General features: G+C 45.1%; 1 protein-coding gene across 9 annotated transcripts in view; it reads left to right on the top strand.

Moving 5' to 3' along the window:
• Nucleotides 1–12,406, top strand: part of RIMS2 (regulating synaptic membrane exocytosis 2) — a 982,185-nt gene that overhangs the window by 715,229 nt on the left and 254,550 nt on the right. For 2 of the 9 annotated variants that reach the window (XM_077493146.1, XM_077493153.1), the window contains one exon: nucleotides 8,969–9,031. The exons of the other annotated variants lie outside the window; for them this stretch is intronic. In XM_077493146.1, coding sequence (XP_077349272.1) covers nucleotides 8,969–9,031 — 63 coding nt within the window. The remainder of the gene's footprint in view (nucleotides 1–8,968; nucleotides 9,032–12,406) is intronic. 9 annotated transcript variants of the gene reach the window in all.

The following is a 12,406-nucleotide window of genomic DNA, read 5'->3' on the forward strand; positions in this document are numbered from 1 at the left end:
AAAAAAATATAAAAAATAAAATTGGAACATTGTGCACCTTTCACTGCCTTACTGACACCACCCACTGGCCCCCAATAAGCATTTTGAAAAAATGAAAATAAAAACTAAAAAACTAAAATAAAATAATAAAAACAAGGCACTACTGACACCATCCACTGCCCTACTGACAACATCCTATACATACTACCCACCACTGTACACTCCGCACTCCTCTCCTGCACATACTACACACCTCCATACACTCCACTCCTCACCTGCACATACTAACCACCGCCATACACTCTGCACTCCTCACCTGCACATGCTACGCACCGCCATACACTCCGCACTCCTCACCTGCACATACTACCCACTGCCATACACTCCGCACTCCTCACCTGCACATACTACCCACTGCCATACACTCCGCACTCCTCACCTGCACATACTACCCACTGCCATACACTCTGCACTCCTCTCCCTTGCATATACTACCCGCTGCCATATACCCCTCTCATGCCCATACTACCCATCACCGTATGCTCTGCACTCCTCACCTGCACATACTACCCACTGCCGTACACTTTGCACTGTACTTTCTCTATTAAACATTACCACATTCTGCACAATGTAAGTCATCCCAGACTCTATTTAACCACACACCCTTTAAGCCACACCCAATAATTAGTGCAATTTAAACCACCCCCCCTTTTTGATCGATTCCTAGGGCCCACTTTTGATCTTGCACATGGGCCCACTGATTTCATGATATGCCCCTGATGTGAACATGCACTTTCACTGAACTGTTCCACAACATGTTTGCTTTACTACCCAGTAGCACTTGCAGACATGTGCTTCTAGCTGCAAGGTGTGGGGGAAGGAGCCGGGGCAGCACCAAACCTCAGAATTTACAATCTGCGATCATCATTTTTTTAATATTTTGTTTCATTCTACTGGATGCCTCTGGAGATTTGTAGTTAAATTCAGCAAATGATCTACAGATTGAAGTGTATTCAGGGAAGACTGAAGAGGAGTCCAAAGACTCACTGTAGTTCAAGAAATACAAAACTATCCCTTCTTCCTGCTGTTTGTTGGTCTGGACAGTTATAAAGAACATGTAATTGTGAAGTCAACATCATGCTCCCCTACAGCACATTGTTGGACCAGGCTGTTATAAAATAATCACATCACACAAGGAGCAGGACTTGCATAAAAGGGCATTATTATTCAAGTGTGCTTAAGGTAGCATGATCATGATATATAAAGTCCTGGTTAAAAAGTAAGATTTACTTATCAAAACCAGGGTAATCTGCTTCCATGTGCATTCTTATGAAGCAGCAAAGAAGCATTCTGTTTTTATACACTGATTTAATTTTCGAGCCCTGCATTGGTGGTTAAATAAAACAAGCCTTTAGCAAACTCTGTTGTTCACAAAATCTCAATCTCTAGCAGTGGCGGCTGGTGAAGTTTTAAGATAGTGGGGTGCCAGAACCCGCACTTCCTTTTTGACCCTTCCCACTTCTCATAAGACCCCTTAATATAGGCTAAACTGAGAGAACCCCAATAATATAATAGGGTGTCTCTCAGTATATCCCATAATAGGGGTTCTCTCAGTCTCAGTATATCCCATATTAAGGGGTCTCTCGGGGTCTCTCCCACATTTCTAGGGCGGCTCCCGGACATCCACAACTGCTGCCCAATATCCCGGCTGCAGGGCTGATCCTGGATGGCTCACAGTTGAGGATGATCAGTGCAGCAGGAGGGACAGCTGTGAACACCGATCTCCCTGTATAGCTGACATCTGCTTCTCCTTCTCTCCCTCTGTCAGCTAAAAAGCTATACAGGGAGATCGGTGATCACAGCTGTCCCTCCTGCTGCACCGATCATCCCCAACTGTTCCCTGTATCCTCCGCCTCCGGCCCCCCTCAGTATCCTTCTACCCCCCTGTTCTTCTCCCCCTGTTCTTCTACGGCTCCCTCAGTGTCCTTCAACCCCCCCCCCCCCCCCTGTTCTTCTCCAGCTCCCTGTCTTCCTCTGTCCCTTACAGCCGCTGTCTCCTGTCCATTCATCTTTAATTCTGAGAAAGGGACTGGGGAATCTCTGTCCTCAGCCTCTCTCTCTGTCTCAAAGGGAAGATGTCAGGGTTCTATTTAGACCCAACAGTATTGATTTAAAAAAAGATGCAAAAAAAATTAAACTGTAAGCAAAAAAAAAAAAAAAAAAAGAATTTATTAAAAATTATAATTTAAAAAACTACTGACACCACCTCCCTGCCCTACCAACACTGTCCACTGCCCCAACCCCCTTCCCCCCAAATAGCATTAAAAAAAAATTGTAAAAAAATGATATGTAAAAATATAAACTACTGACCCTATCCACTGCCCTACTGACACCATCACCGCCACATACCCCCCACCCCTTACCCAGAAGCACTGTGGAAAAAATATTTTAAAAAATCAAAGAAAATAATAAACAACAACATTGTAAAAAAATAATAGAGAAAATAATAAAAACAAACTACTGACACTCTCCACTACCCCCACCCCCAATCATTGTGATTTTTTTTTTTTTTAAATAATTCATCAGCACAAAACAGGTCCTAATCTAAAGTTCTAATCTACAAACATGGAGCTTGGAGCACCAGCTCTGGATTTATGAGGTGATCCTTCTTTAAACTCTGCCTCCAGTAGGTAATAAGAGAACCCAACACAGCAAATGCAGGAAAGTAAAGGGTTAACCTTCTCACAATGATACACAATATAATGAGCAGATATTGTTAGTCCGCCCACTAGTAACCAACAACATGGCCCCCTCCAAAGCAGTGACAACTTTTTCCTCCTTTGCCGCTGCTTTGTCAAAACAGCCGACTCGTACAGTACTGTGTCAAAACAGCCAAGTCGTCGAAATCTCCATTCACTGATACTGGAGAGTAATGCAGGCCATACACGGTCGAATTTCGAACGAATTTTCTTTTCAAAATCAGAAAATTCGTTTTTTTTGTGATCCGATGATGCCACCATTGATTTTCGAAATTCGGCCGACCTAGCCTTCAATTTCACCTCATGTTGCTACAGAAAAGAATTTTCTTGGCTGGGAATCTTCTTTTCTCTCCGTACATTTTCTTTTATCTCCGTACATTTTCTTTTATCTCCGTACATTTTCTTACGTTTCTCGCACGATTCTCCCACCATTGATTAGAAAATCGTTCGTTTTTCTAAAAATTTCCAACATGTCCGATTCCTCAAATTTTATTTCTGCACGAAAATCGGCTGTTGCTGCAGCCCACTAATGGTGCGAAATTCATACGAAAATTCTTAGATACGATTTTCGAAAGAAAATTCTTTCGAAATTCGAACCGTGTATGGCCGGCATTACTGGAAATGACGCGGTTGGAGATTTCGACAAGCTGGCTATTTTGACAGAGCACTGGACAGACAGTATAACTAACACGGCAACTGGAGACAAGTTCAACAAACCGTTCATAAAGATAGCAGCACTCCGGCAACCTATGACAGGAGGAGATCAGTGTCAGCCCAGGAATAAATAAGGCTGATATAAAGACACACAGTTCACGCTGGTCAGATTAACTCCCAAGTCCAGCTGGTAATCCTGATCAAAGGAAACTCATCTTGTATTACTATGGACGTTGCAGCTCTCTTTAAGTCCAGGTTCACACCGAGCTGTGTGATTTCAGTTGATTTCACTCCTGCATGTCAGTCCCGATTTCGGCCGCAATTTCAGAGACATCTGTGCAGTTTCTGCACAGATGTCAATGTAAATCACAGCCCCAAAACACAAAAAGTAGTATAGAAACTACTTTTTGAAATGGTTGCGGCGCCGAAAATGCAGCATCGCACCGATTAGGACGGTGCCATTGCCGGCAATTGCCGCATGTCAAGTTGTACCAATGTGAACCAGGGCTAAGTCCACTGGGTGGAGGACTTGGATCTATACAAAGAGAGGAAAAGCACGCACGGCTGCCCTAGTCTACTCTTTAACCGGTTCCCAACCAGTGCACGCCGATGTACGTCGGCAGAATGGCACGGGCAGGCATATTGGCGTACAGGTACGTCCAATCTCTAATGCCGCCCTGCCATCGCGAGCGCGCCGCCGGTGGCGCGCTCGCGTGATGGTCGGGACCCCCGTGAGTCCAGTCGCGCGTCCCGCGGACTCGATCGCCGCGGCGATACCCGCGATCGCCTCACGGGGCGGCTGAATGGAGAGATGCCATTGTAAACAGCATCTCACCGTTCTGCCTAGCAACTAGTGACACTGATCTCTGCTCCATATGATTGGAGCAGAGATCAGTGTTCACTAAATGAAAGCCCAGCCCCCAACAGTTAGTAACACTCCCATAGGAACACTTAACCCCTACACTGCCACCCACTGGTTAACCCCTTAACTGCCAGTGTCATTTACACAGGAATCACTGCATTTATATAGCAGTGATTGCTGTATAAATGACAATGGTCCCAAAAATGTGTCAAAAATGTCCTATATGTCCGCCATAATGTCGCAGTCACAATAAAAATTGCTGATCGCCGCCATTACTAGTAAAAAAAAAAATTATTAATAAAAATGCCATAAAACTATCCCCTATTTTGTAAACACTATAACTTTTGCGCAAACCAATCAATAATCGCTTATTGCGATTTTTTTTTTTTTTACCAAAAGTATGTAGAAGAATACGTATCGGCCTAAACTGAGGGAAAAAAATGTTTTTTTATATATTTTTGGGGGATATTTATTATAACAAAAAGTAAAAAATAATGCGTTTTTTTCAAAATTGTCGCTCTATTTTTGTTTATAGCGCAAAAAATAAAAACCGCAGGGGTGATCAATTACCACCAAAAGAGAGCTCTATTTGTGGGAAAAAAAGGACATCAATTTTGTTTGTGAGCCACGTCGCATGACCGCGCAATTGTCAGTTAAAGCGACGCAGTGCCGAATCGCAAAAAGTGGTCTGGTCTTTGACCAGCAAAATGGTCCGGGGCTGAAGTGGTTAATAAACAATTAAGAAAAAGTTTTCCATAAATTGCACTCACATTTTGAAAGTACAAATGAGGCATGTAGGGCTCATGACCTCATCTCCTGGATAGCTCCTGTAAGATGTACCGATAACCGAGGAACATCTATCCTCTCACACACCGGATGGCAGCTCACAGTCCAACTGTGCACCCGCACCAGAGGGACACTATGCTTATCTTTTTCCTGTTCAATGACTCACCGATGTTCTCGAACCTAGTACACATGGTTCGTGCTGTACTGCCTACATAAAAGTAACCACATGGGCACCTCAAACCATATATCACAAACTGGGTACTACAGCAAATACATTTTTGTATGTCGAAGACCCGTCTATCTTTCCTCACAAAGGACTTTTACCAATGACACATACATTTACAAGCCTTACACCTGCTAAATTTACATCTGTAGGACCCCATCTTGTTAAGAAACTTGGGAATATCTTTGGTCTGTTTTATGTTTGTTTTTTAATGCGACTTGGTACAATCATGCTCTTGATGTTATTCGCTCACCTAAACACCACTTTGGGCCTTTCTAGCAATACTCAACTAAGGGCAGGATCTTGTCCCAGAATGGCCCAGTGTCTCTGAATTGCCTTCTTAATGGCCCAATGTTGGTCATTATACTTGGTAATGAACAACGTATCATGGGACCCTCCAGTAGTTGTTTCAGACTTTCCTTTATTTTCCAGCCCATCCCTATACCGATCTATGGCTTTCTGAATGTGATCTCTCTGATATGCTTTTTCCAGAAATTTTTGGTTAGCACCTCTGCCTGAAGAACTGGCTATAGGGCATGTTGTCCTTCCAGTTAGGGAGATGGCAGCTCCCATGATGTAAGTAGAAGTTACCCACCGTCTACTTAAAATGGGTTCTAGAGATTATCCATACCTCCTGATCCTAAAACAACTCCAAATCTAGGAATACAAGTGAATCTGTATCCACTACATGGGTAAATTTAATCCCATATGTGTTGGAATTACAGTGGGAAACAAAACTAGCAACTGTCTCAAGGGAAACCTCCCAAATAATGAGCGTATCATCAATATAGTGCCCGTAATATACTATATGCTGAGAAAAGGGGTTCTTGGACCAGATGTTTTGTTTCTCCCAGAACACCATAAACAGATTCGCATAGCATGGTGCAAAGTGAGCACCCATAGCTGTGCCAGATATCCGTCTAGAGAATGATCCGTTGAACTGAAAATAGTTCCTCCCTAGGGCGAAACATGTGCAAGAACAAATGAATTCAGATTGGGACAGATGTATGTACTCTGCCTCTGACAGAAAGTGTTCTATAGCACGTAAACCCCCCTCATGAGGGATATAGCTATACAGGGAGCATACATCTAACGAAAGCCACAGGTATCCAGGTTCCCACCTGTATTGTTGTAAGGTGTCCAAAACATGATAGGAGTCCCTAATGTAGGCTGGCAGGTAGTCACCAATGGTTGGAGAAAAATGTCCACATATTGGGACAGTCTACTGATGACTCCATCCATACTGGCAACAATGGGTCTCCCAGGTGGGCATACTGGATCTTTGTGGACTTTCAGGATGTGGTAAAAGTATGGTGTTGTGAAGTAATTATTCTGAAAGAACTGTTTTTCCAATTTGTTTATATCCTTTTTACTAAAAGCCTCATTAACCAACTCATATAGTTCTACCGTCTAAAGAGGGAGGAAGTCCTCACTGAGTCTTTCATAGGTGGTAGTGTCAGACAAGAGCCCTTCGACCTCTCTCATGTAGTCCACTTTATTTTGGACCACTATACCCCCCCCCCCCCCCCTTTATCAGCCATCTGGATGACAGCCTTATGATTATTTTTAAGGGTTATCAAGATGGGATGAATGGGAGGTGATGTAACTCCCAATAAATAGCTGTACAGGGGAGGTAAGGGGGCCACGCCTCCGAAATGCGTCGTCATAGCAAACCTGCAGGATGACGTTCTGCTATCTGACTCTCGTTCTCCATCGGCTCTCTCTTCCCCCCGTAGCAGGTGCATCATATTGTGATGCCGGCTGGTCCGGTCGCATGCGAGGTCCACAGTACACACCAGAGGTGATGTCTGGAGGCTTGTGAGCTGCCATCTGGCCTGTGGGAGGTTGGATGTTCTTCGTTCATCGGTACATCTTACAGGGGCCATCCAGGAGATGAGATCATGAGCCCTACATGCCTTATTTCCACTTTCAAAATGTGAGTGCAATTTATTGAAAACCTTTTCTTAATTGTTTATTTAACAGTATTATACTAGGACAGCCGTGTGCTCTTTTCCTCTCTTTGTATAAATAAGGCTGAGCCTAGTATGCAGTGAGCTCTGTTATCATGTGAAGTGATTTAACACCTTAATTCCCTCTATTTGTGGCTACTGTTGAAGAAGGGCGAGAGAGGGAGCTGCTCCAACTCGAAGTGTGCCCCTGCATCTACACAGAGCCACTCTGCCCATGCCTTGTCCCGGCCCAGGCACCGTGGTACCCGGCTGTGCTCCTCCTCTGCAATCATTCACCATCTCCCCCTCCCCGGGGATTGAAGGATCTCTTTCCCCTGATCCGAACTCACTCAAATTGTGCTCTTCTCTCCTCCATCTACCGATCGCTCATCATCCACTCTGTACAAGAAGACGGGCCTCCGGGTCCCTGGTGGACACACGGGGGAGGGAATCTCCATAGGAGAGATTATGCAAGTTGAAGTCTGATTACCAGAGGGGGGGACATGTCTGGCAGCAGGCCAAGCCACTGAGCTTAGCAGTGCAACTGCAGGAAAATATCTTCTCCACCCCCTGGTGCAGGGAGGGACCATTATGGAGCTCAACAGGCGCTCCTATCAACACAATAGGAGACTGGCAAGTGTGGAGAACTGTTTACTCAGTGTTCTAAATACAACTTGTAAATTATTTTTCATACCAACATCCTGTTGCTAGGCAGATTAGAAAGAAAAAAAAAGTCTAATCATGATTAGACTTTTTCTTCTTCAAATCTATCTAGTAGCAGCAGCAGAGAGAGATAGAGAGAGAGAGAGAGAGAAACTCAACAGAAAAAAATTGTTACATAGTTTATTTTTATTTGTTTATTTTTTTCCTGCAACAACACTGGTGAGGCGCTACTCCAAAAGCCCCTATGGACCAGCCTCCACTGATCTTTAGGGTTTAAAGAAGACTGGCACTGTGTAAGCTGTGCCCAAATAAGACATCCAGAGGACTCATCACCAGTAATGTCTGTAGATTCCCTGCTGCTGACATTTTTCCCATTGCTGACTTACCATGCATTTGCATCCTGTCTCTGTGTACAGGCAGCCATCTTTGTAGAGGCAGGGCTTTGCTTCCTCATGTCACACCTGCCTCTCTGTTAACTGGTGATCTGATGACAGTTGGGGGAATATTCAAGAAGCAGCAGGGAAGGTGGAGGATACATAGATTCACAGAATGAGTGAAGCAGAAGCAGGGGGATCCCTGCACTGCAGGTCCTCAGGTATACCTTTCTCTCCATCAAGGAGAACAATGAGCAACAGAGCAGTGATATCACCAAATCTCACTCCATACGTCCTGGGACCAGCAGTCAGTGGTATAAATGCCTAGGCAGAGCAAGTGCACTGCTATTTGTCAGGAAGAATTCTTACTTTTTGCGTTCAGGCCTACTTTAATGCCAGGTAAATGTATGTAATTACTAGCCATGTATTTACTCATTTGTTTCAAGTGTGAGTGCATACGTGTGTTTGTGTGTGATTTGGCTTTTTTCTGATTTATATGTGTGAGGATCATACAATGTATTTTAATGACACAAACTATTTGCATAAATAGGAGTCATTATTTGATATATGTTACATATTCAAGGTAGGTCATTACTTATTAAAACTATTCAAAGTGTCTAACTTGATTGATCCTCACATATAACTGTATAGAAGTGGTTAATTTCTGGTTCATATTTTGTTTTGTAACTTTTCTTTTTCGTTTTGGCTGCGTTGTAAAGGTTATACAATGGTGCAAGTGCATGGGCAGATCATGTAGTCAATGGTACAGCAGAGCCCCCAGGGTAAGTACAGTGTAGAGTAACCAAAGTCAGTAGCATTAGATACACATTGCAGTGTCTTAGTTTCAAGTATGCAATATGTACTTAGTATAAGAATATATTATGTAACATCCAATAGCTCAGGACCTCATGAGCGAATGCATTTAAAGAAAAAACTGTAGCTACATATGTTCTTCATTGTATGTTTATGGCATTTATGGGAGATGTGACCAGTTAGGGCTCTTGAATTTGGTTGTGGAGTGGGGAATATGACTATATGACTATATGGAATACAACCCAACTGGTGTGGTGGTGCCTGGGAGCCACAGCTGCATCATATTATAGCCCATTGACATGTATTGCAAAATATGCACATGCTAAAAAAAGTGCCATATTCTGCAGTATATGTCAATGGTCTAACGTGCAATGCAAATGTGGCTTCCTGGTGGATTTTATTCTATGACCACACGCTGTGTGCAAAAAGCCCTTACAGTATCAGCCAAAACGATTCTTTTATATAATAAAGTATCTAAAACTGTTTATATCATTTTAATAATTCTTAACATTACACTGCCCAAATATGAAAACGTAGGCTATAGTACGATCTAGACCAGGAGTAGGCAACTTGTGGCACATGAAGCCTCTTTTTCCAGCACTCGACTCCCTCCCCAGCAGCGCAGGGAAGTGTCAGTGAGACACGAATGCATTATAATCTCAGAATTCCCCATGCCGCACCTGCACTGAGGTGGAGGCACTGCTCTCTAACTTTGCTGTAGCTGCGATCATCAGCTTTTGTGATGGGGAAGAGATTGGGTGCAGTTCTGGTGGGGGGGGGGTCTCTGTTTCCAGGAGGAGGAGGACTGTTATTGGCCACTGCTAAAGCCAATCACCGTTTTGCTAGCCCCATCCATCTGGAGGAACAAAACTAGCTTGGCTGCCACTACCAATCTCAGAAAGAAGGATTTCACTGATTGAGAAAACCACAATCAGGTGACAGTTTACTGGGAACTTTGTTGACATTAGTCCTGAACCTTTGGGTCACTTACTACTACTTACTACTTCTTACTACTTCTCTCAGCTTTGGGAGCACAACTTATGATCCTGCACACAGGCCCAATGATTTCAGAAAATGCCCCTGACCTGAGCTCATCCATTCCAGATGCTTGCATGTGACATCACATACAAGCACGTGGGCTGGATTTGAGAGGTGGATCAGCAGGTTGAGTGTGCCAGGACAGGTAGATGTGTCTTATCTCTGCTTCCTTTCACCACTCTGCATATCATGCATATCATAGATGATTAGAGGGTACAGCGGTGGGGAAAATGAGCAGGAGGTGTGCAGAGGTGGGACAGAAGAGCAGGAGGGTACAGTGGTGGGGCAGATGTGCAATGAGGTGGTGGAAGAGATAAGGGGGTTCAGCAGTGGGACAGAAGGGCAGGGGGCTAAAGTGATGAGGCAGATGAGCAGGGGGATGCAGTGTTGGGGCAGATGAGAAGGGGTTCAGTGTTAGGGCAGATGAGAAGGGGGTTCAGTGATGGGACAGAAAAGCAGGGGGGTAGAGCAGTGGGGCAGATGTGAAAGGAGGTGTATTGGTGGGGTAGATGAGCAGGGAGTTACAGAGGTGGGTCAGAAGAGCAGGGGGGTACAGAGGTGAGACCAATATGCAGGAGGCATATTGTTGGGGCAGATGAGAAAGCAGGTTACAGTGGTGGGGCAGATGGGTTCAGTGTTAGGACAGATGAGAAGGTGATTCAGTAGTGAGAGCATGGTGCAGAAGAGCATGGTGATACAGCGGCGGAGCAGATGTTAAGGGAGATACAGTGGTGGGGCAGATAAAGGGGGGGTTTACAGTGGTGGGACAGAAGAGCAAGGGGGTACAGTGGTGGGGCAGATGTGCTGATGATACAGTGGTGGCAGGGATGAGAAGTGGGTTCAGCGGTGGGACAGAAAAGCCGGGGGGTACATTGATGGGGCAGATGAGCAGGGGGTTACAGAGGGGGGGGGGGGTTCAGTGTTGGGCCAGATGAGAAGGGGGTTACAGAGGTGGGAAAGATGAGGAGGGGGAGTTCAGTGTTGGGGCAGATAAGAAAGGGGTTTAGCGGTGAGACAGAAGAGCAAGGGAGGGTTACAGTGGTGGGGCAGATCTGAAAGGAGGTGCATTGGTGGGACAGATGAGCAGGGGGTTATGGTGGTTGGGCAGGAGAGCAGGGGGGTACAGAGGTGGGGCAGATGTACAGAGGGTACAGTGGTTGGGCAGAGGAGAAAGGAGTTACATTGGTGGGAGAGATGAGCAGGGGGTTACAGCGGTGGGGCAGAGGAGTGGGGGGGTACAGAGGTAGGGCAAATGTGCAGAGGGGTGCACAGAAGAAAGGAGGTACGTCGGTGGAACACATGAGCAGGGGGTTACAGTGGTGGGGAAGAAGAACAGGGGGGAACAGAGGTGGGACAGATGTGCAGGAGGCACAGTGGTGGGGCAGATGAGAAAGGGGGTTACAGTGGTGGGGCAGATGAGCAGATAAGTTCAATGTTAGGACAGATAAGAAGATGTTCAGCTGTGAAACAGAAGAGCATGGGGGTACAGCAGTGGAGCAGATGTGCAGAGAGGAACAGTGGTGGGGAAGATGAGAAAAGGGGTAAATTGATTGGGCAGATGAGCAGGGTTGTTACAGTGGTGGGACAGAAGAGCAAGGGGGTACAGTGGTGGAGTTGATGTGCAGGAGGTACAGTGGTGGGAGGGATGAGAAAAGGGTTTAGCGGTGGGACAGAAAAGCAGGGGGTACAGTGATGGGGCAGATGAGCAGGGGGTTACGGGGGGGGGTCAGTGTTGGGCCAGATGAGAAGGGGGTTACAGTGGTGCAGCAGATGTGCAGGGGGTTACAGTGGTGGGGCAGATGTGCAAGGGGTTACAGTGGTGGAAGTAGAAAAGCGGTGCAGCGCAAAAACATAAAATAACATATTAAAATATTAAATGATGAAAGAGTCCATAATGTTCACATTCAAGATGAACAACAAACACCACCAATTGTCCAAATAAGTGCTTCTATGGATGAGATACAAGTTGATCGTGTGACAACCTCCATCAGCGATATTCCTAGTAGCTCACCTAAATGAATAGACCCCTGTGAGTAAACCAGACAGGTGACACAGGCAGTTCCCTCACAAGGGTATAACAGCTGGGTCGCTGGATATCCTGAAGGCTGGAGAGGAGTGCATACTTATGGTTGCAAGATCCCTTGTGCTTTGACCATAGGCTTCGGTTCACTCGTACATGGAATAGAAGCAGCAGAATATAGTGCTCTCTGTTTGGTAAAGGAATTTATTTAGAATAAAAAGTTTCACTTACAAATATAGCACTGTTCCTCAGTGTAAGGTGACCTGGCAGTTAGTAAAACAATCCA

Source organism: Lithobates pipiens, unplaced genomic scaffold, assembly GCF_037356315.1.
Source record: "Lithobates pipiens isolate NorthernLeopardFrog02 unplaced genomic scaffold, aLitPip1_a1.2 Scaffold_19, whole genome shotgun sequence".
Taxonomy (NCBI): Eukaryota; Metazoa; Chordata; class Amphibia; order Anura; family Ranidae; genus Lithobates; species Lithobates pipiens.